We start from the raw sequence: 27,995 nt of genomic DNA on the forward strand, positions 1-27,995 counted from the left end.
GCTAGGCAAGCACCCTACGGCTAAGTCACCTTCTTCTGCTTCGTACACCTTCCTCTGCTTTGTATGCCTCCGCCCTTGGAGAGACTGAACTCTAAAATTCAGCTTGGCTAAGCAAAAATAATTTTTCACAAAATAACACTTCGAAGCCAGGCACAGTTGCCTTTAGGTCCCACATTTGTAACTACTGAAACCTTACTGTTTTGCCCTGCAGGGGTCCAGGTCTGAGACTGGAAAAGGAATGTCAAAAACTACATTTCCCACAAGGCCATTTCCGCACGCAACGGCCGCTAGAACGTCGTTGTCATGGCAACCAAGGAGCCTGCGTTCGCCCGCTGATTCCGGAGCCCGTGGCCCACGGAGTTCTTGGCCGGCCCCCACGCCCAGCCTGCCAAATCTGGGGTCACCCGGCCACTATGCCCAGGTATTCCTGCAACTCCGGCCTGCGCCGGGCCTACGCCCCCTAGGGAAAACCCTCCTCTCCATCTCCAAGCCGGAAGGGCGGGCTTGGGGCCGGGGCGGGGGGAGCATTCTGCGGAGGGTTTGTCCAGCGCGGGCTGGACATCGGGCCATGCACCGGGCTGACGGTCCCGGGCTTCCCCTCAGACATGAAGATTCTGGCAGAAAAGTAAGAGATGCTCAGAGGCCATCGACTCCACTCATTGTCTGAGCCAGTAAAAGTGTTTTGAGGCTTCGACACCGGGGCTAGGCCGCCCTCTGCTCCCTGGCGCGGGGTTCACAGGGTCAACAAGAGGGGAAACTTGGAAAACACTGGGGAAGGTATAATCTCATGTTGGGGAGGGAGAGTGGGCGGGAGGTGATGGCCTGAATAATACCTTTGAGCTCTTCATGTCCATGAGGTGCTTTAAATTACCTGCACTGGGGGATGATACCTAGCCCCCCAAACAACCTACAAGGGCATGGGGGAGCCTGTCACAGAGCAGCAGGGTCAGTCTTCTCAGCTTTGGAACAGTAATGGTGTGATCTTGGATGTGTTTATGAATTTGGGAGTAAAAACTATCAACTTTCTCGGGCATTATCATTGGTTACAGTTCTAAAGCGATGGATACTGTTAGAGATTTCCACAGGTGGCATGTCTGAGTGCAGCACCTCCTCCCTCGCTGCTGGGTACCACATTTTCAAGGAATGATGTGGAAGTGAACAATCTAAGTAGATAGGCCCAGACTGGATTCTTACAGCCTCACTTGTGAAATAAATGCATGAATTTCAGTGCAAACATTTCTTCAATTTTCAGTTTTCACATTCCTATTTGGGCCCTTTTAAAATTCCTGGTTCTTCTTAACTAGTAGCAGTTGTAGGCCATGAATTTTGGTAATTTTATAGACTAGACCCTGAGACTAAATGAATAATCACATTGTAACAAAAAGCACAATTCTAAAAGCATGCACGTGTGTGTGTGTGTGTGTGTGTGTGTGTGTGTGTGTGTGTGTGTGTGTGTTGGAGAGAGAGAGAGAGGAGAGAGGAGAGAGACTGAGCTGAGAACTAGAATAGAGGTTTGCATAGATTAAGTGCTCAATAAATATTTGCCTAATTTGTAAAGAAATGAAAAAAGATCTAGAGAGATGAGGCCATATGCTGAAGTTTACATTCATACTAAGTACTATATACAACAAGTATTGTACTTTGGATGAATTAATAGATTCATATTAATAGATTTCAGTCAGGGTGAGACCCATCAAGTCTGTTCATATACTATCTAATACAGCAATCTGTTTTCATTTAGACTTAGAAGATATAGTTGAGTGTCAGTGGCTCAAGCCTGTGATCCTAGTTATTCAAGAGGCTGAGATCTGAGAATCACAGTTCAAAGCCAGCCCCCAGCAGAAAACTCTATATGGGTCTCTTATCTTCAATTAACCAGCAAAAAGCCAGAAGTAGAATTGTGGTTTAAGTGGTAGAGCACAAACCTTGAAGAAAAAGCTAAAGGACAAGGCCCAGGGCTTGAGTTCAAGCCCCAGTACTGGCGGCAAAAAAAAAAAAAAGAAAAAGATATAATAATGAGTGTAATTATGTATGTGAGTAAAGAGACAAATGAAAGATGACTTCTTTTTTATCTTTATACTTTCATATTTTCAAACAGCACTTTGGGCCATAACTATAACTTAAAAATAAAAAAGTATTTTGGGCAACACAGATTATTTAGATTATTAAGCCATCTCCAATTTGTACATATCCTAAAGCCTTCCCACTGTCAAGTGTGTCTGGGAACAGCCTTAGAACCTCACTGGGAAGTCCTGCCTGAATAAGACAAACCACAATCCTGGTTAGGCTCCACGATACAGTTTCAGTACTCTTCATGAATGAGGTCATAGAAAAAAAATAATCACAAAATGACTAATTCTCAGATGTTTTGATTTATGAATGTTACTGAAGTAAAAATTTTCTGCTTGAATTAAATACTTAAGAGAAATCTTTTACCTTTGAATTTTGTCTTACTTCCTCTTGTATAGTGAAACTCTCTGGGATATTGCCAAAGCTGAAGTGGATAAAAGAGGAAATAATGGAAGTGAAGGTGATGGAGTTGAAATTGGAGAAAAATCTGTTTTCTTCATTGGCAGTAAAAATGGGGTAATGTGTGGTTTGTTTTTTTCAATGAATTGTTGAGATGATTTAACAACCAAATTGTTGTTAAATTTTTTTGGCAGTATTGAGGTAGAGATGAGGAAAGTTTATATTAGTAAAGCAAACCACAGAAAGAGTATACAACCCAGACCTTGTATGGGCACATCTGAAAACAGGTGCAAGAGTACTCTAATTCACCAGTATTTATGGTGAAATAATAGGTTGGGTTTGGTTCAACTTCACCTTAGGATGAGTGTTCCCCTTTGATCGGATACCTGGTATATTTATTCATTCTATTTTACAGAATGATACACTGTTTTAACAATTGAACCCAGAGATAGCAATGTTAGTTCACTTTATAAGTTTAGGTCTAGATATTTTTAGAATCCCTTTACAGGACCAGGTACTGATGGTTCACACTTGTAATCCTAGCTACTCAAGGGGCTGAGATCTGAGAATCGCAGTTCAAAGCCAGCCAGGGCAGGAAAGACTGTGAGTCTCGTAGCTACCAGAAAACCGGAAGTGGTGCTCTGGCTCAAACTAGTAGAGCATTAGCCTTGAGTGAAAAAGCTCAAGGACAGTTCCCAGTCCCTAAGTTCAAGCCCCATGACTAACAAAAATCTCTGTAGAAAAAGGATGCTTCCTGTAAAGACAGGTGTCTTGAGATAAAAATTTTTGCTTTATAAACATTTTTTTGTGCCCAGAAGAATCATTTACCGAGAGTAGGAGATCATTTGTAGTTTGTTGTATAGAGTTTTATTATTTGAAACAAAAACAAAAACAAAAACAACACAATGATTCAAACTACCATACCAGCCTTTGGATAAAATGTGAGGTTAACTGTCCTGATCAGTGGCAGAGAAGGGGTCAGAAGGTACATTTCCTGACTCCTAAAAAAGAAACTTGGAATAAGTGTATCCCACAGAATTAAACAAAGTAGTGTAGCCTATTGCTTCAGTTACCAATTTTGAGCATATTTGCACCATATCCTTTATTTGTATGTTATCTTCTTTTTTACTTCCACTTCAACAGTTGGAATGAAAACATTTTAGAAGGCACTAATCATCAGCTTACCTAGTAATTAGCATTGTTGAGTAAAGGGAAAATTCAAGACAGCTGCCAAGTTGACCACTAACATGAGATAAGATTTGCTAATATTTGTCATCTGTAGGACTTTATAATTATAATAATAGCAGTGTAGTTACACTGTGATGGAAAGTTGACAGTTAACTTTTTCCACTTATCAAACTTTAGAACAATTCTGAAAGTTCCTGGTTTTCAGTTTCCAGGTAATTTATCATTCAAATGAGTTAAGAAGCTATTTTGGGCCACAATTATGAACACTAATCAAATTTTGCAAAAGGGTGACATTTACACAGTGTTCTTTGTTTTTTAATTTTCAGGGAAAGACTACTATTATTCTAAGGTGTCTTGACAGGTAAGTGTTATATTAACCTTAGACTGTATTTATATGTATTCTACTTATACAAGGACAAGGTAGAGTCTAAAAGATATATAGAAAGAGAAGGATTTTGAGACTCAAAATATTTAATTCTCAGTGAGACTTTAGCATGATCTTTAAGAGCTCCTTTAAAGATAAGACTAATAAAGAACCAAAAGGTATGGGATTAATCCTGGATTTTCTTGTTGGAAAGAGAAATATTACCATAATTACCTAGCCTACAAGAACATTTACATCCTTTTTGGCTATGTTCCTTTGGTACTTAAGTTACTTTTGTTCATGTAATGAATGATAATTGAATAATAATTGTAATTGTTCAGGGGTACATTTCTGAAGCACGATGTTGGTTTTCCAACTGTACCTTTTACCATTTGTTTTAATTATTCCCTAACCTTGTATACAGTACAAGCATTTCATCAGATTAAGAATTAGGATTATGATTGTTAGATATTACAGGGAGTTTGTGGGTTTTGGGGATTTTTGTGTTGTTGGTCATGAGGCTTGAACTCTGGGCCTGGGCGCTATCCCTCATGCTCTTCAGCTCAAGGTGAATACTCTACCACTTAAGCCACAGCGCCACTTCTGGTTTTCTGGTGATTAACTGGAGATAAGAGGCTCACAGATTTTCCTGCCCAGGCTGGCTTTGAACTGCCATCCTCAGATCTCAACCTCCCTAGTAGCTAGGATTACAGGCATGAGCCACCAGTGCCCAGCTACAGGAAGTTAATAATATAAATATTTTTACTACTACTAGACTATACACTTAAAAAGTTTTAATGGTAAATTTTATTTTAAGCATTTTTTTACTACATTAATGTAATAAGAATAAATATCCATGGTAAGATGGCTTATCAAGCAATATAAACTAGTATAAATAGTTCATTTAATCATTGTAATAGTCTCCAGTCATTTGTTTTAGGACATGTTCAATATAATTTGTTTATGAATCTCACATGCTAAATGATGCCCATATTTGAACTGTGACTTGAAATAGAGAACTACATAAACATCTTCCTTTGATGTTCTCAGTAGAAAACATCAAGTCAGTAGGTTGCCAGCTCCGCACAAGGCTGATCATAAACTTCAGGCAATGGTTCCCACATGACCTCGTGCCCAGCATGGCTGTCATCTCTGCCAGCTCATCACCACTTCCACCACCCCCAACGGGTGCCATTATATAACCACAGAGATGCTTATATGCAGCTTTTATAATTTGTACCTCATTACTAGTATTCAAAGTAGCTTCTTTGCTAATAACTTGTTTAAGAAAAAGGAAAAATGAATCAAATAAGATTATATCATAAGAAACTGATATTGCCCACTATGGTAATATTTTCTGCTGTTACAGGGATGAGCCAGCGAAACCAACCTTAGCTTTGGAATATACATATGGAAGAAGAGCAAAGGGGCATAACACGGTGAGTGTTGTCTTCAGAGGTATGGCTGTGTCACACATGGGAAAGTTGAGATGCTGGCTTTGTATTACATTTTCCATCTTATCATAGCAATAGCTGCTATGAAGCCCATCCAAACAGAAAATATTTCAGCCTCTCATTCAGTATATTTCAGTGCTAAAAGAAGATTCACCTATTTTTCTCCCTCCTTTCTTCCTCTCTTTCTGAACAGTTTCTAACATCCTTCTAAAGCCAATGGTCATTTAGATATTTAAAACCTATTTGAGGCCCATATAAAATTATTACATGCAGACAGCCCATAAGCAGCCAATGAGAAGCATACAGAAAGCACATGTATCTTCCCTATCATGTCCCAAATGACTATTTCTCAGGCTGTTCCTAAAACAAGTGAAAGTAAGATTAAGGCCTATGGTTTCAAATAGTACTACCAACTTTAAGATAGCTCAGTCAGTGCTGGTGGCTCATGCCTATAGTTCTAGCTACTCAAGAAATGGAGATCCAAAGAATCACAGCTTGAAGCCAGCTCAGGTAGAAAAGTCCATGCAACTTCTTCTCCAAAATAACCAGTAAGAAGCCCAGCCAGAGGCACGGCTTAAGTGGTGGAGTGCCAGCAGAGCATGCTCAAAGCAGCCCCAGGTTCAACCCTAGTGCCAGAAACAAAAAACAAAACAAAACAAAATTGGAAACCTTCAGTGCTAAGGATTGAACCACCCAAGAGCTTGTGTAAGGCAAGTACTTTATAACTGAGCTACATCTCCTGTATTCTTTAATACTAATAATTTATATTTTGAGCAGTACATTTTCACAAATTTTCATAAGTCAAACCTATTTTTAAGATTTTAGAGACAAAATAACTTATAATATTCTTTTTATCTGAAAAGTAGAAAAAGTCACATGAATATGATTAATTTAGTAGACAAAAGAACTGCAGAGTAAAGTTACAAAGAAATCTTATTTCAGGCCTGGTGTGGTGGTTTATACCTATAGTCCTGGAACTGAGGAAACTAAAGGAGGAGGATTGAAAACTTTAGGGAAGCCTATGCTACACAGAGAGTTTTAGGCCAGCCTGGGCTATAGAGGGCACCTCTATTAAAGAAGAAAGAAAGAGAGAGACAAAGTGTGTGTGTGTGGGGGTGAGATTTTATGTTAGTACTCTGAGATACAATGAAGATGAAAATTTGTCAAAAATGCAAACTAATATGTTTTATCTAAACCTGCTTTAATAATTGTCTCTTCCAGTTCATGGTAAAATACATAAAAACCCCTATGACTGTTCATTTGTTTGTTTGAGTTTTTTTTACCTCTAGACTTTGAACCATAAATGGGAGCTTTGGGTTCTGGAAACTTTCAGATTTAATGTTCCCTAAAGCAGCATTTTGTCAGTCCTTTCACAGTTTGCATGAATGGAAGATTTTTCAGCATGGTCAGGCAGAAGCAGAGATGCCTTAACAGCCTAAGAAGGATGGGAGATGGAGCAGACAGGCCTGTTTCCAAATTACTTGTCTGGCCGGGCGCTGGTGGCTCACGCCTGTAATCCTAGCTACTCAGGAGGCTGAGATCTGAGGATCGCGGTTCAAAGCCAGCCCGGGCAAGAAAGACCGTGAGACTCCTATCTCCAATAAACCACCAGAAAACTGGAAGTGGCGCTGTAGCTCAAGTGGTAGAGCGCTCACCTTGAGCTGAAGAGCTAAGGGACAATGCCCAGGCCCAGAGTTCAAGCCCCACGACCGACAAAAAAAAAAAAAAACAAAAAAAACAAACCAAATTACTTGTCTGCCTATCCCTGTCAATCCTCTGTTACTTTAAGAGAAAGAAAAGTAGATAATAAGTCTCCTTCATCTTATTCCCTCACCGACATTTGTTACTGTCAGTTGTAGACCTTGTATTCCCCAAGGGAAGCAGGAATAGAATAGATTTCCTACTTGTACTTTTCCTTAGGTAGTCTTGATGTGCAACCAAGACTGACATCTGTTTGTCCCTTTTCCTTCTGCCTTACCTAGATGTCTGATTCATTTTGTGAGCATCTGTCATCCTAAAACAGGATGTTGTCCTATTTATCTCTCTTATTTCTGTCTAAAATACTAAAATTTTGTGTTTTAAATGTGATATAGAATGGAGACGCTGTTTTTGTTTTTTTTCTACTAAAGTATTACCAGAATTGGCATTTATGTACATGTATAGACAAAATATTTCACTGTATTGGGGGTTGAACTCAGCGCTTTGTATGTCTAGGCAGATACTTTAGCACCTGAGCCACACTCCTAGCTCTGAAAAAGAGAATTTATGGTACTGGAGTCTGAAAGAATATATTCATAAATGTTTGTCCTTGTGCTTGGAAATGCTTTGGTGCATTTCAAGGGGGATGGGATCATGGAAAGTTTTAACTGCCAAAGAGTGTTGATTAAGGGCTGCAATCTTTTGTGTAACACTGCAATTATTACTGGCAGATGTTCAGGAAGTATAAGACACATAAATTTTTTAATGTTTTTTTTTTTATTTTATTTTGGGGTCCAGTCGTGGGGCCTGAACTCGGCCTGGGCGCTGTCCCTCAGCTCTTCAGCTCAAGGCTAGCACTCTACCACTTGAGCCACAGCGCCACTTCTGGCTTTTTTCTTTTTTTTTTTTTTTTTGGGTCCGGTTGTGGGGCCTGAACTCTGGGCCTGAGCGCTGTCCCTCAGCTCTTCAGCTCAAGGCTAGCGCTCTACCACTTGAGCCACAGTGCCACTTCCGGCTTTTTTCTTTTTGCTTATGTGGTGCTGAGGAATCGAACCCAGGGCCTTGAGCATGCAAGGCAAGCGCTCTACCACTGAGCCACCTTCCCAGCCCTGGCTTTTTTCTTATGTGGTGCTGAGGAATCGAACCCAGGGCCTCAAGCATACAAGGCAAGTCTACCACTGAGCCACCTTCCCAGCCTAATGTATTTTTTTATACAAATTCCTTTTCAGCCAAAAGATATTGCTCACTTTTGGGAGCTGGGTGGAGGAAGCTCCTTACTGGACTTAATTAGCATCCCTATCACAAGTGACACCTTGCGGTAAGTAAGCAGCTCCAGGAAAAGTTGTGAGTATACTCGTGTTCACAACATGAATGGGAGTAGGCTTTGTGGGTCAGAATTTGGGGAAACAGTTGTATATTTCTTCCCATGTGCTTAAATGAATGCTTGCAAAGAGATTTTGTAAGAACCTAGCTTCTGGCTGCGCTACAGGGAGATAGCTGGCATTCCCACAAGTAACACACTTTGCAAACCAGCTAACAACAGCTCGGTCAAATAATACTCGAACTGAGGAATTCATTTGCAAAGCAAATTTGAAAAGCTTAATCCTATTATCTATCTCAATATGTGTGAATTAAGCTCTGAGCTTTTTCTTCAGCTGGATAGTATAAGTCAACTTAGGAATTTAATGTGGCTTAGTAGTATTGAGCTCCATCCAAAGACTCTTTCAGGAGGAGAAAGTCTCCCCCTTTGCCGACTAGTCCTTTAAGCACTAGAATCCAGGGGAAAACCTCAAAACCCTTTGGTAGTGTTTTCCTGACAATGACTCTCAAATGTTGGCCAAATCAGATGTGGAAAATTGTGACATTTCTCACAGTGTTCCTGGAATTGGGAACTGATGGTAGCCAAGGGAAATAAACAAATTAAACAAATTAAAAAATCTGGAATATCTCATTCTTGTCAGAGATTAACACAAACCATTGTTGCTGCCTGGACCAAATACAAAGGGTTTGCCAGTTGCTTATTATATTTTGGATGCTAAAATCCTTAGCGAGTATGGAATTATTTCATACTCACTGGACAATTGCTTTTCCAGTGGTAGCTGGATATCAATAATGTTGGCTTTATCCAGTGATTAATTTTTTCTTTTTTGTGTGTGGGTGTCGAGGTTTATATTCAGGGCCTCACACTCTCAGCTTTTCTTGCTCACAATTGTTACTCTATCACTTGAGCCACACCTCCAGCACTTTTTCCTTCGTTATTTTTCAACTGATGATCTCGTTTTACCTCAGCCTGGCCTGAACCACCAACTCCAAGTAGTGTATGATCGACATACACTACCATATTCAGCTTATTGGTTGAGATAGGATCAGGCTATCATTTTAATTTTGCTCCAGATCATGATCTTCCTGCTCTCCATGTCCAGAGTAACTGGGATTATGGACATGAGTTATCATGTTCTGCTGGATTGGAATGTTTTTATGTTCATATTTGGATGTTGCTTTCTTGCTTACAAACACCCTTTTCCTGTGATGTTAATTTTCAGAAACAGAATTTTATAGTCATAGTTTTTAACTTGAATCTTCTTAATGGAGATAGTTTCCTAGGAATTAGAATGGTTCATGGTGGTGTAATTGATTGTCTATTTGCTAGTAGTTTATTTAACTTAGCATAATATTTTCAGGGTTCATATTGTAGCACGTGTTAGAATGTCCTGTCTTTATAAGTATATACACATTTCGCTTATCCATTAATCCATCCATGGGACATGGGTTATTCTATAACTTTGGACTATTGTGATGATGTTGCTATTAACATTGGTGCACAGTATATAAATATTTGTTCAGATCCTAGCTCCCAGGGTTTTGGATATGGCCCCAGAGGTGGAAGTGCTATCATGTGGTAAATGTGAGGAATTGTCATACTGTTTTCCACAGTGAATGTACCAATTTGTGTTCTCATCAGCAATCTAAAAAGTCCAGTATTATTATATCCTTAGCAACACTTGTTATTTGTAGCTTTTTTTCTTTTGATAGTAGTTATCTTAATGCTGTGAGGTACTCTTCCCTTGTGGTTTAAGTTTGCATTTCCCTAATAATTAATTATTTTTAAATTCATTTTCACGTGCTATTGGGCATCTATATATTTTCTTTCAGAAACTAATTGAGACCTTTGCCCATTTTTAAATTGGATCATTTTTTGTGTTTCTGAGTTTAGATTGATGTTTGATGTGTATGAACAGAGAGCGTGTGGTGATACTGGTCCATCCAGTCATGGGTATGCTTTCAGACAGAAGATAATATCACTTCATATCTGTACTTCAGACTTCAGATACATAATGCCTTCAAGGAAGGGTTCTTGTAAAGACTGAATAAACTAGGTGGATCCTTAGCAAGGCATGAATCTGCCTCTTCCTCCACCGTGCTGTGTTGCTGCCGCCACTTTTATTAATATTTTTGTTTCCCTTCTTTGGAGCACACAGTAAAATTGAATCTAAACATGGTATTGTTGGATCCAACTGCTTGCAGTTTTTCTATTTGTACAACATTGCTTTTAGATCAAACACAATGTCACTTTTGATTGTAAAACTGAAATATCACTAGAGTAAAACATTGGAATACATTTTTACATGTTTTCTCTCTCATCTTAAAACAACTTTTTTGTAAGCTATAATGTTATTCTTAGACGAATTTCAGTACAGTAGCATTTCAAAATGAGCCCTATTTTAAGTTTTTTTTTGAAAAATGTTTTTATTTCTTTAGGACATTTTCTATTGTTCTTGTTTTGGATCTTTCAAAGCCTAATGATCTTTGGACCACCATGGAAAATCTGTTGCAAGCCACAAAAAACCATGTAGATAAAGTGATCATGAAACTTGGAAAGACACATTCTAAAGCAACATCTGAAATGAGGCAGAAGATATGGAGTACTATGCCAAAGGACCATCCGGTGAGTTGCTGTTAGATGGATGCAGGAATCCTTTGCCCTATACTTCACTGACATCATATTACAAACAAACTCTTTAGATTTTTATGCATGAATTGAAATTCATTTGATGTAGATGAACTTGTTCACTGGAAAATTATAGCAATTTAATAAAACAAGGGCGAGTAAAACAAGGGAAAAGATTTCTTAGATCTTCTTGTTAGATGTCTAGTGAAATTGTTATGGTTTATTACACCCACCAAAAGAAATATATTTTTAAAGTAGTAGTTGATATTGGTTTGATCATCTCTGTAAAATGAAGATAAAAATCCAACTCTATAAAAGTCGAATGGCAAAAACTAGATGAAGCTACTCTTTCCTTAAGCAGGGAAGGAGTTTTAATAGCTGATTCTACATGGTGTAGTCCACGTTCGTTTACTGTCTGTCCCATACTTAGTATCTTTTGATCATCTGACAACTGATTAAATTACAAAGTTTCTGTGATGGTTATACAAGTTTTTAAAATACTATCACAAATACCAGCATTTAGAAAACCAAGAGCAGCATTTTATATTGCCCAGATATGCATGATATTAGAGTAGAACAAATCCATGCAGTATAAATGCTAATACAACAAATATTTAACATGAAGTAGAAAAGACTCCGAAAATATGATCTGTTGTATAAAAAATAAAATGGCAAATCAAGAAAAGAATATAGTAAGTTAGGGAACTGTCATTTTTAGTGTTTTGTGTTTATTTTGGTGCTGGTACTAGGGCTTGGACTCAAGGCCAGGGTACTGCCCTTAGCTTTGTTTTTTTTGTTTTTTGTTTTTTTAAAAAGCCAGGTTTGGGACTTGAACTCAGCCCTGGCACTGTCCCTGAGCTTTCAAGCTCAAGGCTAGTGCTCGACCACTTAAGCCGTGGCTCCACTTCCAGATTTTTGGTGGTTCATTAGAAATCAGAGTTTCATGGACCTTTCTTCCCAGGCCGGCTTTGAACTACAGTACTTGGATCTCAGCCTCCTGAGTAGCTAGGATTACAGGTTTGAGCCAACAGTGCCTGACCTTCCTTAGCTTTTTCACTCAAGGCTGGTGCTCTACTACTTGAACCACAGTTCCACTCCCTCATTTTGTACTTCAATTTTGTACTTCAGAAATGTAGTTTAGAAAATGAAAGTTAACACTGCATCACATTCTGTAACACATAAGAGCAACATCTACGAAAGTCTGCAAATGGTATATTTGGAAGTAAATAGCAATTACTAAGTACATAGAAATAAGCAATTATAATAAACAAGTTGAATACATTTATTAACAGGATCGTGAGTTAATCGACCCATTTCCAATCCCTCTGGTCATAATTGGAAGTAAATATGATATTTTTCAGGTAAGTTCTTCCGCTTCTGTTGACGTGTGGCTATGCTTTATGGGGTTTTGCAGGGAGCACCAAAATGATGCTGAAAAAAGAGAAATAGCCCTGGAAAGGGTAGATTAAGCAATCACCCATCTTAAAGATTTTTGGAAAACATATAATTAGGACAGGGAAATTAAAGAAATAAATGTAGTGCTTAGCATGAGGATAAGGTAGCAGATTTAGAAAATGAATCCTCAACCACTGAGGGATAGGACTTACTTCCCAAGTGTTAAATTGAAAGAAAGAGAAAATTAGTTTCTTCTTATCTTTGCTTGTCAGAGGATCCTTAGGGTATTCCACACAATAAAGTCTGTGCTTCTATCTCAATTCTCTTGAGCTAAGTGTTTAAACAAAGAAAAGATCTGACAACTGTAGCTCTTGTTCAGTCTCTATAGAAACCAATATCTGAGTGATAGAATCTTACTCCTCTGGGTGGGTTTTTAAAAATAAGAAATAACCTATTTCTATACCTAATAATTTTCTTCTTGGTGCTTCGGGATGTTTAGTTTCCTCATCTTGTGTTTTCTTTTGTAATATTTCTATTTCTGATGTTCCTAGATTTCTACATTTCTAATATTTCTAACATTTCTCTAGGATTTTGACTCTGAGAAGAGAAAGGTGATATGCAAGACGCTCCGATTTGTTGCACATTACTATGGAGCATCTCTAATGGTTTGTACATTTTCTCTCCTTGGTGCTTGAAGGGAGAATAGGAAATTTGGAAAAAGTAGCACATTGATGCACGGCTATGAATATTAAATGTTTTCACTGAGGCACTTTGTCTCCTCCTTTCCTTTGCTGCTGCCAAAGACCTCTTTCTCAAAATGTTAGATACTGTGCCTGTGGGGTACACTCAGCTTCCATCTACACCCTAGTCACACTTAGAGATTAATTGCCTATGGGCTTATTTATGTTTGGTTTCCTCTTAAGAATTAGAATCTGCAGTCAGGTGCTGGTAGCTCATGCCTATAACCCTAATTACTGGGAAGGCTGAGATCTGAGGATAATAGTTTAAAACCAGCCTAGGCAGGAAAGTCTGTGAGACCGTGGATTCTATTCCTCAGCACCACATAAGCAAAAAGAAAAAAGCCGGAAGTGGCGCTATGGCTCAAGTGGTAGAGCTATCCTTGAGCTGAAGAGCTGAGGGACAGCGCTCAGGCCCAGAGTTCAAGCCCCACTACCAACACATACACACAAAAAAATTCTAGCTAGCCCAGTACACCCTACATTCTATGAAATACTTTTGTGGTTAGGTTTTTTTTTTTCCTCTCCCAGGAAAAAATGAAATACTATAATAAAACATAAAACAGTATATAAAGTAAATTAAGGTCATATTAATAGTATACTTATTCTAATAAATATAAAATTAAAATGAGCGATTGTATTTTAAAAATTCCAATTGTTTTCTCTCTATATCTCACTAATAGCATTGTTTTTAATACTTTCTTGTAAATTAAGAATCAGGTCTTATATTTTCTCCTTTGAGTATTTTCCCTGGGATCCTATTCTTATTCTACCATGAAGTTGTCTTGTGGAATTGCTCTTAGAATCAGAAAATTGACATCTTTGTTTCATAATTACATTACATTTCAGTTTAATTTTTTCCTACTTTTGTGTATGTTAGTCATTCTGATTTGGCTAAATGATTTCATGTCATTAGAAATCAAATCTTTTTTTTTTTTTTGGGTCCAGTTGTGGGGCCTGAACTCTGGGCCTGAGCGCTGTCCCTCAGCTCTTCAGCTCAAGGCTAGCGCTCTACCCCTTGAGCCACAGCGCCACTTCCGGCTTTTTTCTTTTTGCTTATGAGGTGCTGAGGAATTGAACCCAGGGCCTTAGGCATGCAAGGCAAGCACTCTACCACTGAGTCACCTTCACAGCCCCAGAAATCAAATCTTTTTTTTTTTTTTTTGGTTGTTCCTGGGGCTTGAACTCAGGGCTTGGGCCAAGATTAGTATGCTACCACTTTGAGCCATAGCACCACTTCCTGTTTACTGGTGGTTAATTGGAGATAAGAGTCTCCTGGGAACTTTTTCTGCCAGTGCTGGCTTCAAACCACAATCCTTAGATCTCACCCTCCTAAGTAGCTAGGATTACAGGTATGAGCCACCAGCACAGGGCTAGAATTTTTTTTTTTTTTTGGTCAGTTGAACTCAAGACCTGGGTGTTGTCCCTGAGTCGCTTTGCTCAAGGCTAGCGCTCTACCACTTGAGCCACAGAGCCACTTCCATTTAATTGGAGATAAGAGTCTCACAGGGGGGCTGGGAAGGTGGCTCAGTGGTAGAGTGCTTGCGTTGCATGCCTGAGGCCCTGGGTTTGATTCCTGAGCACCACATAAGAAAAAAGCTGGAAGTGGCGCTGTGGCTCAAGTGTTAGAGCGCTAGCCTTGAGCTGAAGAGCTGAGGAACAGCGTCCAGGCCCCAAGACCGGATCAAAAAAAAAAAAAAAATTGTCTCACAGGGACTTTTCTGCTCTGGCTAGCTTCAAACTTTGATCTTCAGATCTCAGTCTCCTGAGTAGCTAGGATTACAGGCTTAAAAAATTTGTGAGAATGGAACTGGTGGGGAAAGAGGTGGGAGAGGGGAAGAATGATGGGAAAAGTGCCTAATGAAGAAGCACTGTATACATAAGTGGTTATGTTAAATTGTAATCTCCTTGTACAACCATTTGAAGATGAAAAATTTTAAAGGATTTGTAGAATAACAAACATCCTGGTTTCTACCTGATGTTAGAGCCTAATTATAAACCTATCTACCACCTTTCATTCTTTAAAAAAATCTTCTGGTTATCATCCTAGTTACATACCATCAATGAAAGTATTCAGCATGCTGTCTTTCAGGCTCTGAAGGCAACTCTAAAGACAAGTTAGAAAGTTGTTTTCATGAGCATTAGTGTCCTTTGTCTGCTCTGCAGCTCCCACATTGATTTGATGACAGAGATATGCCCTGGTTATAAAAGTTATTTTTTATTATGTACCTCTTGTTTTTTAACCAATCCATTTGTATTTGGGAATTTTTTTCTTCTAGACCTTAAGAGTATGTTTATGCACACACGCACACACACACGCATACACATCTAACACTACCACAAATGTGTAGATACAGACTTTTACCTTGTTCTTTGGAAGTATTTATGATCCATTTGAGCAGCTGAGATCATCAGAGTATAAATACAAGGCCTTTCCCCATCATACCTCATGGAGTTTGAAGTATGAATTAAATGTATCCACTTTTCTTGATTATAGGTTTTATTTTGTCTACTCAAATGTATTTTCTGGAGAAAATACATTAATGTGGTTATCTCTACCGTCTCTACTTGCTCTGAATTATATTTATTTTACTTGTTTTCTGATACAGTATCAGATTATATAGTTTAATCTCCTGGTTTTTGTTTTTCTTTTAAGTTTACTAGTAAATCAGAAGCTCTGCTACTAAAAATCCGTGGAGTGATCAACCAGTTGGCATTTGGTATTGATAAAAGGTACTGCTAAGTATTGTATTTTATTGTACTTGTGGGTGTTGCCTCATCCTGTAATTATCCTCTTGAGTCTTGTTTCTTGATCAACAGGGTGCTCCACATGGCTGTTCCGCTAGTCTGCTTCTTATATTATTTAAATGTTCCTCAAACTTTACAAGTAAAATGTCATATAATGTTAGTTTTAAACTGGAACAAAATGAAATTATTATATTCCTTTTTAGTAGCTTTCCTTTTATTATTATTTTCTTATATTAACTTGAAATGGAATTGAAAACTTTAGTGTATATTTTTCTTAGCTTTGCTATTTCTCTGAGTTTGGATTTAAGGTAATATGGATGTGAAACCTTTATTTACACTGCATTTTAATTTTTGAAATCATTTCAGTTGCTATTCACGGGCTCACTGGTGCAATGTTCTCATTATTGGTTTTGATATAAACTTAGCCTTACTTAGCCTGCTTACAGTGAGTATGGCAGCATGTTCGATTGCCCAACTAAATTAGAATCTCTTTTCTTTTCCATGTAGCAAATCGATATGTGTGGATCAGAATAAGCCACTGTTTATCACAGCAGGATTGGATTCTTTATGTCAAATAGGTTGGTGAACTTATTAAGATCACTTAAGCTTTTTAAATTGCTTATTGATTTCATGCTACTCCCTGTTCACTTCGTTTCCAGCACACCGCTATTTCTGGTTTCATTATCACTGTGGCTATTTCATGTGTATATATTTATATACACAGCATTGATACACCACATTGACATATTTGTGGTAGAGGGGATGTTGCCACATAAGTGATTTTTCACCTCTATTGCACTAAAAATGCTATATGTAGTTCCCTTTCCACAGTGAGTTCTAGATACTTTTAAATTTTAAATCAAATTTAAAGCTGCATATTATGAGTAATGGACAGATACATGAGATGGAATTAATTAGAATAAACTAAAAGAACCCAATTGTACCAGTTTTTAGGTATGTTTTACCTTTCCACTATAAAAATAACTTGCTTATTCAGTGAGATATATTTCCTGTGCTCAGATTCCATGATCTTCTACAACAAATGGAACTTCACTTACCAAGCTCATCTTTTCTTAGAAGCTGTTTTTCCTCCCTGCCTTCTTCCCTTCCCTTTTTTCCTTTTCTCTTCCCTTTTTCCTTCCCTTCCCTTTTCCTTCTCCTCCCCTTTCCTCCCCTTTTCTTCCCTTCCCTTTCTTCTGGTTTTAACAAGGGCTTATTTTAATATAACATGGTTAAAATGGGAAAATTTTAGAGAGAGAAACATTTCTTGCTCACTTTGCATGAAATGAGAGTTAGAGACTCAAAACGGTTTTCTTTCTGAAGATCTTTGGGCCTACCAATTCTTTATGTTCAATGTTGGCATGGTTTGATTTTTAACATTGTCAGGTAGTAGTTTTCTTTTGTATTTCCTATCCTCTGTTACTCTTCTGAATTAAAGATAGCTTGACTTCAAATGTAAATATCTTTGTAATAATATTATAGATTGAATTGGAATGAAATGAGTAGGGATGGTTTTGCCTAATTGAGCAGTCACAGAGACTGATTTTGATAATTTTCATTCATGGCAACTTATTTCAGCAGCACTGAGACTCCCTGTGCACTGGTATATAACGCTGATGGAATTTTTCTGCCTATGTGAGTAGTTAGAGGTCTGAAAGGTTGATCATTATTGAATTTAACAATCACAGATCTCTAACCTTATCAAAACAATTTTTTTTTGTTCTGTGAAAGCCTATGGGAAGATATCAGACATTCTAAGATGTGCAAGAAATGAGAAAATGCTTTCCAACCACCTGTCTGATACTTAGGATAAGTGAAGAACTCAATCCAAGTAATCCAATTCGAAAATGGGCCAAAGATATCTTACTGCAGCAGGCATTTCACTAATGAAGCCATATAATCACAAATAAAATACATGAAAACATGGCTAATGTTATTAGTTACTAGGGGCATGCAAATTTAATGAAACTTCTCACTCACCATACCAATATTATGAAATAGTGACATTGTTGAGGATGCAGAGAAGCTGGGTTACCCATACTGTGCTTGTGGGGATATAAAATGCACAGTCCTCTGGAAAACATTTTGGCAATTGCTTTTCATTTGGCTTTTTTCTGTTTTCTGAGACAGAGCCTCCTGAGTAGGTAGGATTACAGGTGTCAGCCACTGGTGCCCAGCTACCTGGTTTTTGTTTTTTAACTCAGTGTTTAAAAGCATGGCCATACATGTTTGTTTAGTTCATTATTCATTACTGATGGTCATTTTGACTGGTTGGTTTTGCATAGTACAAATGATGCCACAATGTGCAGGCCTTTATTCAGATATGCATATGTTTCTGGGGTCAACCCACAACCTGGAATTACTGTGGATAGGATATAGATACAGATGTAGGTAGAGCATGTTGCAGAATGAGAGCTAGAGCTTACTTACCTTACTCCTTACCTCTTCTTACAACCCTAGAATATTTCCCAGTGCCTTGTACTGCTGGCTAGGGCTCCATTTGAGTGGTGACTATATTAGGTAACTGAGTGGTCCAGATTTACAATTTTATGTGTCATCTGTTTAATTGATGATAATGCTTCCATTGAAGTAGTCATTTGGAATACAACTTTTAATTTTAGGGGCTCCTCCTGTTCCTGATAATGACATTGGAAAGCTTCACGCTCATTCTCCAATGGAGTTGTGGAAAAAAGTATATGAAAAGCTCTTTCCACCAAAGGTATGTACTTCTAATTCTTTCAAAGCATGAGTTTTTAGCACTATTCACCAGTCATAGAAAATGTCTCAGAGGTCCCGTTACATTAACTTGGTTTGTATTGCGCATGCTCCAATATTACATTAACACTTGCTAAGCTCTATTATAAACAAATCACTGCAGAAGTTAGAATGCAAGTAAGATGTGGCTCCCCTTTCAAACAGCTCCCCTGCTGTTGGAGGAGAAAGACCATATCTAAGGAGAGGGAGGTAAGGGTGTGTAGGGGGAGGATGAGAGCTTAGCTCCTTAGACACATGGTGGCCACTGAAAGTTTCGGGTTACGGGCATGAAATGATTTGGTGAACTGTAATTTCAGAGTATCAGCACGCTGAAAGCTACTAAGGACCCTGCTCGAGATCCTCAGTATGCTGAAAGTGAAGTTGATGAAATGAGAGTTCAGAAGGATCAGGTATTAATCAAAACGTTCCCATAATTTTGTGAGTTTCATTCCAGTCTATTATGCCTACTGGGTTTTTTAACTTGTAAAATTATTTAAATAATAGGCTGTATAGGGAAAAGGACCCTCTGATATACATAAAAAAGAAACTTGAAGCTCATCTATCATGCTGGGCGTGGAACCCTAGCTACCCAGGAGGCTAGTATCCAGAAGATCATGGCTTGAGGCCAGCCCAGGCCAAAAAGTTTGACACAATCCATCTCCAAAATAACAGGGGAAAAGTGAGGCGAGAGGTGTAAGCTCAATGCCAGAGGCCCAGCCTAGCAAGCATGAGGCCTTGAGTTCAAACTTCAGTAAAATATCACTATTATTCTACTACCCATGCAACTTAGTGTTTATAAATCCCTTTTCACTTTTCAGTTTACTAAATGTCAAAGAGGGGGAGTGGTCATTGTTTTGCAGTTAGGAGACACTTTTGTAGTTCATTTGACTGTGAGATTATCGGACAGGTTTTGTTTTTCATCAGGCCATTCAGTCATATTCAGATTTTCTTTTCCTTTGAGGTGGTTCTGGTGTTTAAACTCAGGACCTCACACTTACTAGGCAGATACCCTATCACTTTGTAAGGTCTGCTCCTGGATGGCTAGCAGACTCCACCCTTCTCGCAGCAAGGTCTCTACCCAGTATCTGCGTTACCTAGGCAACTGGGACACCTGGAAGAGGTCACATCTGCATCCGCTGAGGTCACATTTGAATTTGATGTGGCCACACCTTTCTCCGCCCATACCCTACATAAGGTCTAGCCCGGGCCCAGAGGCCCTCTCTCTGCTCTTTTCTAGCTCTCTCTGGTCTCTGCTCTTTTCTAGCTCTTTTCTCTCTCTTTCTTCTCTCTCTTTCCTCTCTCTTTCCCAGCTCTCTCTCTTTCCTAGGCCTTTCCCAGCCACGTGGAGTGCCACCCTTGCCTGGTCCCAGCAGGTCTACCTGAATACCACGTGCGTGCTGCTGTTCTTACTCGGCTACCTCTCTCTCTGCTCTTGTCTAGCTCTCTCTCTCTCTCTCCCTTCATTGCTTTAGTTATTTTTAAAATAAGTTCTCATATTTTTTGCCTCACCTAGCCTCGGACTACAATCATCCTACTCACCTAGCATCACAAATATATGCCACCTATCCTGGCTCATTATTGAGATGGGGAAACAGGGGCTCACTAACGTTATGCTTAGCTAGCCTCAAATTATGATCCTATCCCCAAAAGCTGGAATTACAGTCATAAACCACCATTTCTGGCTTCATACTTTTCTTGTGCCAGAAAAATTGCCTTGTCCAATTAAGGATTGTCCAGCCAGAAAGCACACAAGCATACTTGACAGAACCTAGGATCTCTCAAGTGAAGGCTACAGTTCCACCCATGCCTAGATTGCCCCATTTCAATATAGAGTCTGGTGTAAGAACACATACTTTGATAAATTCACCATGACTCAAATACTATGTGTAGACTTTTCTCAGATCTTTTAGTGTGATTCAGTGGGACATTGCAATTCTGCCCTTGTATAAGGAAGCTATGGCAAGCTCTAGAAATGGAAACTATCTGTGACAATCTCTGGGTGGGCTGTGTAGAACTCTGTGACTCTGGCAGCCTCATCATTCCAAGGGTAAGCAAGAGACAGCTATCTGCTGGGAACTGTGACCAGGTGTTTTCTTAAAGTCTTCATCTTTCACCTTAAGGAGGCCTAGAATGAATAAAAGTTTTTTTTTCTTTAAATGTAGTCCAGAAGACTTTTGAAAAATATACCATGAATGTTCAGAATGCTTTGTAGTGATAACAAAGTAGAAGACAGTAGAATGACCTCCTATAACCCTTATTATATATGAACCTTGGCTGCAGAGGTTAGTTGGAAGTCCTCTCTGGGTTCATGATTAACTGCCATTCTTGATAAGAGTATCTGTTTATATTTCATAATGATCACTTTTATTAAGGTCACATGCAGAGGTGTTATTAAAGGTCTAGGGTATTTCCGAACACGGAGTTTCCACTTTGAAATCTGTCTTCCCTAACTGACTAAATTTTGAATGATAGGGGAAGGTAGGCCCACAGTGCCTGTATCCTTCCACATTCTTGTACTTTATTGTGAGCAGGGAACTAAAGACTATAATCTCTTGTCTGACAATTTTTTTTTAAATTTTTTTTTGTCAGTTGTGAGGTTGGAACTCTGGTGCTGGTCCCTTGAGCACTTCAGCTCAAAGCTAGTGCTCTACTGCTTAAGCCAAGCACCATTTCTGGTTTTCTGGTAGTTAATTGGAGATAAGAGTCTCATGGATTCTCCTGCCCGGGCTGGCTTTGAACCAGGATCCTCAGATAACAGCCTCCTGAGTAGCTAAGATTACAGGTGTGAGCCACCAGCACCCAGCTCTGACAGATTTTTTAAACCTACATGAGATGTTGTAATGTCTGAACTTCAACTCTAAGCCATTTTTATTTGTGTTGCTTTTGGAAGATGAATGACATTAATTTCAGACTGCACATACAAAATCTTTACATGAATTTATGTTTCTGCTTTAAAAATAACAGTGATTGCCATTTGATGCTTAATTGTTAATATCTGATCCCACAGTTTGACATTCTAATATGTTCTAATATGGTAACAGCTCAGAATGTATCCATTCTAGTTCTTGTAGATCTATAGAGATTTTCACAAGCCAGAAGACTCATAGGGACCTTTCCTGTAGCTCTCTTTTCTCTCATTACTCAAAGGTCAGATCTCATATGGACACCAGAAAATACAGTGATATATATTCCAGTGTTTTCTAGAATTCTCTACCTTTTTTTGTTTGGGTTTTTTTTGGGGGGAATGGGGTGGTTTCCAGTTCTGAGGCTTGAACTCAGGACCTGAACATTGTCCCTGAGCTTCTTTTGTGCTCAATGCTAGCACTCTACCACTTGAACCACAATGCCACTTTTGGCTTTTTCTGTTTATGTGGTACTGAGGAACCGAACCCAAGGTTTCATGCATGCTTGGCAAGCACTCTACCACTAAGCCACTTTTCTAGCCCTAGAACCCTCTAGTTTTAAATCATTCCTGGTGTTAGGGAATGTGAGTATGGAAAGTGCTTGCTGAGACCTTCTACCTCTTTTCAATATTTTTTAAAGAAAGTGAAGGAAAAAAAAGGTAGTGGAAGTTTGACTAAATAATTACTTTTAATGTCTCTTTGATCAACCATGTATACCTTTTCTTCATTCCTGATTTTGAAAAATCTTCTTCCTGATGATACATAGGGCTATAATTTAGTTAAACACATACACAGTGACTCACACAGAGAAAAATTTTCTTACTGTCCCTTATTGAAGATGTTGTAAGCATTTATAAGACTATAGAGTGGTATGAGTCCATTGACCTTTTATCTCTAAAAAAATTCAGAGGTTTCTAGAGTCAGGATGGAAAGCTTCTCAGTTTTGCTTTCACTTGTGTGTGTGTGTGTGTGTGTGTGTGTGTGTGTGTGTGTGTGTGTGTGTGTGTGTGTGTGTGTGTGTGTGTGTGTGTGTGTGTGTGTGTGTGCGCGCGCGCGCATGCGTGTGCCATTACTGGGGCCTGAACTTGCTCTTACTTGTTTTTTTGTGCGGAGGTATGGCTCAATGTTCTACCCCTTAAGCCATAGATCCACACCTATTTTTTGCTTTTGTCAGTTGTGATGCTTGAATTCTGGGCCTGGGCGCTGTCCCGAGCTCTTCAGCTCAAGGAGAGTGCTCTACCACTTGAGCCACAGTGCCACTTCTGGTTTTCTGGTGGTTAATTGGAGATAAGAGTCTCATGGACTTTCTTGCCCGGGATGTCTTTGAACTGAGATCCTCCGATCTCAGCCTCCTGAGTAGCTAGGATTACAGGTGTGAGCCACCAGTGCCCGGCCCTTGGTTTTGCTTTTTTGTTGATTAATTGGAAATAAGAGCCCCTGGTGCCTGACTGCTTTAACTTTTTAAGTGGCTCTGTAAAACAGCCATGAAGAATTACAGCATAAAGCAAACATGACCTGCTACACCTTTCAGACATGGATTGTTCGAGCTCACAGGTGGCAACACTGAAGATCTGGTGGCCTTGGTGAGCCCTCACCCACCCACATACTTGCTCTTTCTGCACCCTGAGGAATGACCAGCCCCATTTTCCCATGCTGCCACAGGAGGGCGCCACGACTCACAGAGCATCCCAAGGCAATGCTCTGAACTTTATCTTGATGAAAATCCTGGAGCATTTCCAGTTAAAGTTTGAAGTACCAATTTTTTTATAAGCTAACAATATTTTAAACCACAAGTAACAGATAACATATAGACTGGGTTTACATCATTGGAAAAAAATAAACCAAGTTAAATGACTGCTTTGGAGTTATTACCTTACTTTGGAGTTATTACCTTAAAAATTCTTCTAAAATCATGCACAATTTTAAAACTGTTATATCTAATTTTAGTGACAAAGTATAGACGAAAAAAGAGATAACCAGTTTTTCTAAAAACAAGAATGGATATTTTTTTTTTTCAGGACAACTATGAACTAAAGTTACCCTAGCCAAAGGGCAGTGATCATGTCATCTTGCAGAGTAATCATTTTTGCTTATCTCAAATGGTAATTTGTTTTGTACAGTCATTTGGACATTGAATAACAGAGGAAGTCAGGAGCTTAGACAATCCCTTTTGAGTAACATTTGTCTCAAGCAGGATTTACATCTCTACAAAAATTTATCTTAGCCGGGGGCTGGTGGCTCACGCCTGTAATCCTAGCTACTCAGGAGGCTGAGATCTGAGGATCGCGGTTCAAAGCCAGCCCGGGCAGGAGAGACCGTGAGACTCCTATCTGCAATAAATCACCAGAAAACTGGAAGTGGCGCTGTAGCTCAAGTGGTAGAGCGCTTGCCTTGAGCTGAAGAGCTGAGGGACAGCGCCCAGGCCCAGAGTTCAAGCCCCATGACCGACAAAAAAAAAAAAAAAAGAATTATCTTTATTTTATCAATTGTAAAATTAACATATTCATTGTGAAAGTATATGTAAAGTATATAGAGTAGAAAATGGGAATGTCCTGCTGTCTCTCTGGCTATACACTATTTTCAAGTGGTTCATTTATCACCATTATTTTTGATGGCTGCCTGTGTGGCCTTGTATGAATAAACACTAATGTATGTAACCAACTGGGGAACACTAAGGTGTTTCCAATTGTATACAATTCAAGGAGTCTCCTTCTGTTCATGTTCTGTATATGTCGATACTAGTCTGTGTGATCTTTTTGTGTGGATTTGTGAGGGAGATCGGGGGAAGGGTGAATCCTGGGGTTTGAACTCAAGGCCAGGGCACTCTCCCTTAGCTTTTTCACTCAAGGTTGACATTCTACCACTTGAACCACAGTGCTGCTTCTGGCTTTTGGAGGTTAATTGGAGATGAATCTTACAGACTTCCTTGCCTGGCTGGCTTTGAACCTTGATCCTTGATGGCATGAGCCATTAGTATCTGACTTGTCTGATCTTTCTTTCTTTTTTCCTTCCTTCCTTCCTTCCTTCCTTCCTTCCTTCCTTCCTTCCTTCCTTCCTTCCTTCTTTTTTCTTTCTTTCTTTCTTTCTTTCTTTCTTTTTCTTTTTCTTTCTTTCTCTCTCTCTTTTTTTCTTTCTTTCTTTCTTTCTTTTTTGAAGTGCTAGGGATCAAACCCACAGCCCTGTGTATGTTAAGCAGGGCAGGACACTGAGCTACATCCCTAGACCCTGGTTATCTTGAAACAAGGTCTCACAGTGGCCTTGAACTCCCTGCGTAGCCTGCGTTGTTCTTAAACCTGTGACCCTCATCCTCTCATCTTCCCCCATTGCTGGTATTATAGGAATGCACCAACATGACTGGCTCACTGATGTTTCTAAAACAGGAATCACTGTATAGAAGAATATATATATTAAAATATTTACATTTCACTAACTATACCTAAGATTTTCAAAAGAGCTTAGCAGAAAACAAATTTTAAAAAGATACTTTTAAATATTTAAATTACAATGAATGTTCATTGGACAATAAATACCTTTGCTGGGTGTCAGTGGCTCATGTCTGTAATCTTTGCAACTCAGAAGGCTGAGATAGGAGGATCATGATTGATACCAGCCCAGGCAGAAAAAAAAACTATGTGAGACCCTTTTTTTTTTGATTGGTTGTGGGGCTTGAACTCTGGGCCTGGGTACTGTCCTTCAGCTCTTCAGTTCAAGGTGAGCACTCTACCACTTGAGCTACAGCACCACTTCCGGTTTTCTGGTGGTTTATTGGAGATAGGAGTCTCACGGTCTCTCCTGCCCGGGCTGGCTTTGAACCGCGATCCTCAGATCTCAGCCTCCTGAGTAGCTAGGATTACAGGCGTGAGCCACCAGCGCCCGGCTACGTGAGACTCTTATCTCCAACCAACCACCAAAAAGTCTTAAGTGGTAGAGCATCAGCCTTGAGCAAAAAAGCTCAGAGAAAGCACTCATGCCCACAGTTCAAGCCCCAAGACTGGCACCAAAAAATATAAATAAATAAATACCTTTGCTTGAAACTTTATAACAAATTTGTAAGTGTCACACAGAAATTCTGAAGACTCTATTTTTAGAAAATAAATCTTTAGTCACTTATGAAAATTCGTCCAGAAGTTTTTTTTTTTTTTGTCGGTCATGGGGCTTGAACTCTGGGCCTGGGAGCTGTCCCTCAGCTCTTCAGCTCAAGGCGAGCGCTCTACCACTTGAGCTACAGCGCCACTTCCGGTTTTCTGGTGGTTTATTGGAGATAGGAGTCTCACGGTTTCTCCTGCCTGGGCTGGCTTTGAACCGCGATCCTCAGATCTCAGCCTCCTGAGTAGCTAGGATTACAGGCGTGAGCCACCAGCGCCCGGCTCGTCCAGAAGTTTTGTGAGTAATGCTATAGAGGTACATTTTTAAAATTTAGGAAATGCTAATAGTTTTAAGATATGTACTTATGTTTATTTTTTTCTTAAAGTTATGTATATTTTTGTTTTAGGAGCTGGAGCAGTACAAGAAAAATTCTTCAAAGACTTGGAAACAAATCGAGCTAGATTCTTAAACCTAACTCAACTATTATGTGTTTATTTCTTTTTTTCTAAATTCAAGTATGATTATCTTACTAATAAGTATTGTATAAATGTGACAAAAGTTAGGATATTCAGTTTCTCAAGAGCAAAGCTGAGCTTCTTGTTAAATATTCTGGAGTCTTTTAAAAAGGAAAAACATTAACTACATGCAATATTTTTTAAATAAAAGAATCTTTTACCACTTACATCTAATATGAACGTTGTATAAATTCAGGTCAGTATTTAGAAGTTTCTGTTTATATGTTCTTGGGAATATAAAAGCCAAGAGTATTTGGTAATAGTTTTATATGTAAAGTGAAGTGTCTCTGTTGGATACATCCCTTCTAGAAGGAATACTGAGCTGTAGCTAGTAGGAAATTACCGGAGGTCCTGATTTCAAGCTTTTAACACTTTGAGGCTCAGAATGTACATCAAATTGCACATCCCTGGACCCTAGAGGCTATGAATGAGTGGCTTATGTTCATTGTCATTACTGTGAGAGAGACACATTTATTTAGTGTCATCTTTTAAGTCTAAGGGGGATGACCTGTCAATAAGATGACCAAAACTTCATATATTGAGGCTAGCAGGATTATTTCCAAGGTGATATATAACCTTTAAGAACCCTTCCCAAGGTGGCTCAGTGGTAGAGCGCTTGCCTTGCATGCCTGAGGCCCTGGGTTTGATTCCTTAGCACCACATAAGCAAAAAGAAAAAAGCCAGAAGTGGCGCTGTGCCTCAAGTGGTAGAGCGCTAGCCTTGAGCTGAAGAGCTGAGGGACAGCGCCCAGGCCCAGAGTTCAGGCCCCATGACCAGACCCAAAAAAAAGGAAGAACCCTTCCCAATCCTGTAGATTTGTGTATCTGCCAGCCAAGTTCAATTTTGAGTAAAGATAATTGCTGTCATTTGTCAGAAAAGTTACTTGTTTTTGTTCTTCTGTGTCCACATAGAAAATACCATGAACCTAGCTACAAATAAGCCTGTTTACTAATTCTGAGAATGCTGACTGGTAAAGAGCATCTGGGTAGACAGCCAGCTGATTATTGAATGAAATGAAGTTAGAACATGGTTCACTCTTGAGAACACAGTGCGTGGCATGCTTCACAGGAATCTCAGTCCTTAGCTTTCCCTGCCTGTGAAAAAGCTGCCTTTATTTTTATCGTGAACATTAGGATTCCAGAAACATCACTGTCTCGTAGGGAGAAACAGCTTATTTCTACAATAGTAATAGGAATTTTTATTATATAATGTGATTTTTTTTGCACATCACTGTCCGTTTTACTAGAGACTTAATCCGTCACATGTTGAAAGCCTTTGTGTTTGCTAAGATACTATCACTAACATTTAATAGCTTGAAATCACGTGCATTGTCAATTTTCCAAATGTTTCTGAGCTAGAATGAAATTCATCTGCATATGAATAGTAGAAAGTGTTTCCACTTACCTTGTACACCCATATCTTTAGTAAGTTGAAATCAGTGATTTCAAAAGAGGTTCCTGTGGGACTCTCTTTGAACTACTTGAATAGATTATCATCTCCAGAACTGTCTATAACTGATGTGACATATATAATCTGTACGGCATGATGTAACTATTATACCATAATCATCAGTGTCACAGACCTTTTATAAAAATTGACAATACTATTCCGGTAATTTACCAATGTCTCCAGATCCTTAAATACTGTTCTAAGCAACAGAATGTTACTGTGATTTCCTTAATGAAATGATCTTTCCAACTATAATGTGAGACATTTCAAATGCTATAATTTATCA

At 39.0% G+C, this 27,995-nt stretch overlaps 1 protein-coding gene across 3 annotated transcripts; it reads left to right on the forward strand.

Moving 5' to 3' along the window:
- Window positions 1–310: 310 nt before the first annotated feature.
- Window positions 311–27,085, forward strand: Dync2li1 (dynein cytoplasmic 2 light intermediate chain 1). 3 transcript variants are annotated; one of them, XM_070025003.1, is made up of 13 exons: window positions 311–421; window positions 2,469–2,586; window positions 3,984–4,018; window positions 5,391–5,460; window positions 8,403–8,491; window positions 10,933–11,119; window positions 12,415–12,483; window positions 13,105–13,182; window positions 15,911–15,987; window positions 16,510–16,580; window positions 18,624–18,721; window positions 19,074–19,166; window positions 26,152–27,085. In XM_070025003.1, the coding sequence occupies exons 1-13, from the start codon at window positions 414–416 to the stop codon at window positions 26,212–26,214; spliced, it is 1,056 nt and encodes a 351-aa protein (XP_069881104.1). In that variant the 5' UTR covers window positions 311–413; the 3' UTR covers window positions 26,215–27,085. The 3 variants fall into 3 exon arrangements, with proteins under 3 accessions (XP_069881104.1, XP_069881103.1, XP_069881105.1); XM_070025002.1 differs by lacking the exon at window positions 311–421 and adding an exon at window positions 545–625; XM_070025004.1 differs by lacking the exon at window positions 311–421 and adding an exon at window positions 545–625 and having other exon boundaries at window positions 19,074–19,194; window positions 26,152–26,230.
- Window positions 27,086–27,995: the final 910 nt, after the last annotated feature.

This window comes from Dipodomys merriami, unplaced genomic scaffold, assembly GCF_024711535.1.
Source record: "Dipodomys merriami isolate MVZ:Mamm:240054 unplaced genomic scaffold, mDipMer1.0.p SCAF_17, whole genome shotgun sequence".
NCBI lineage: Eukaryota > Metazoa > Chordata > Mammalia > Rodentia > Heteromyidae > Dipodomys > Dipodomys merriami.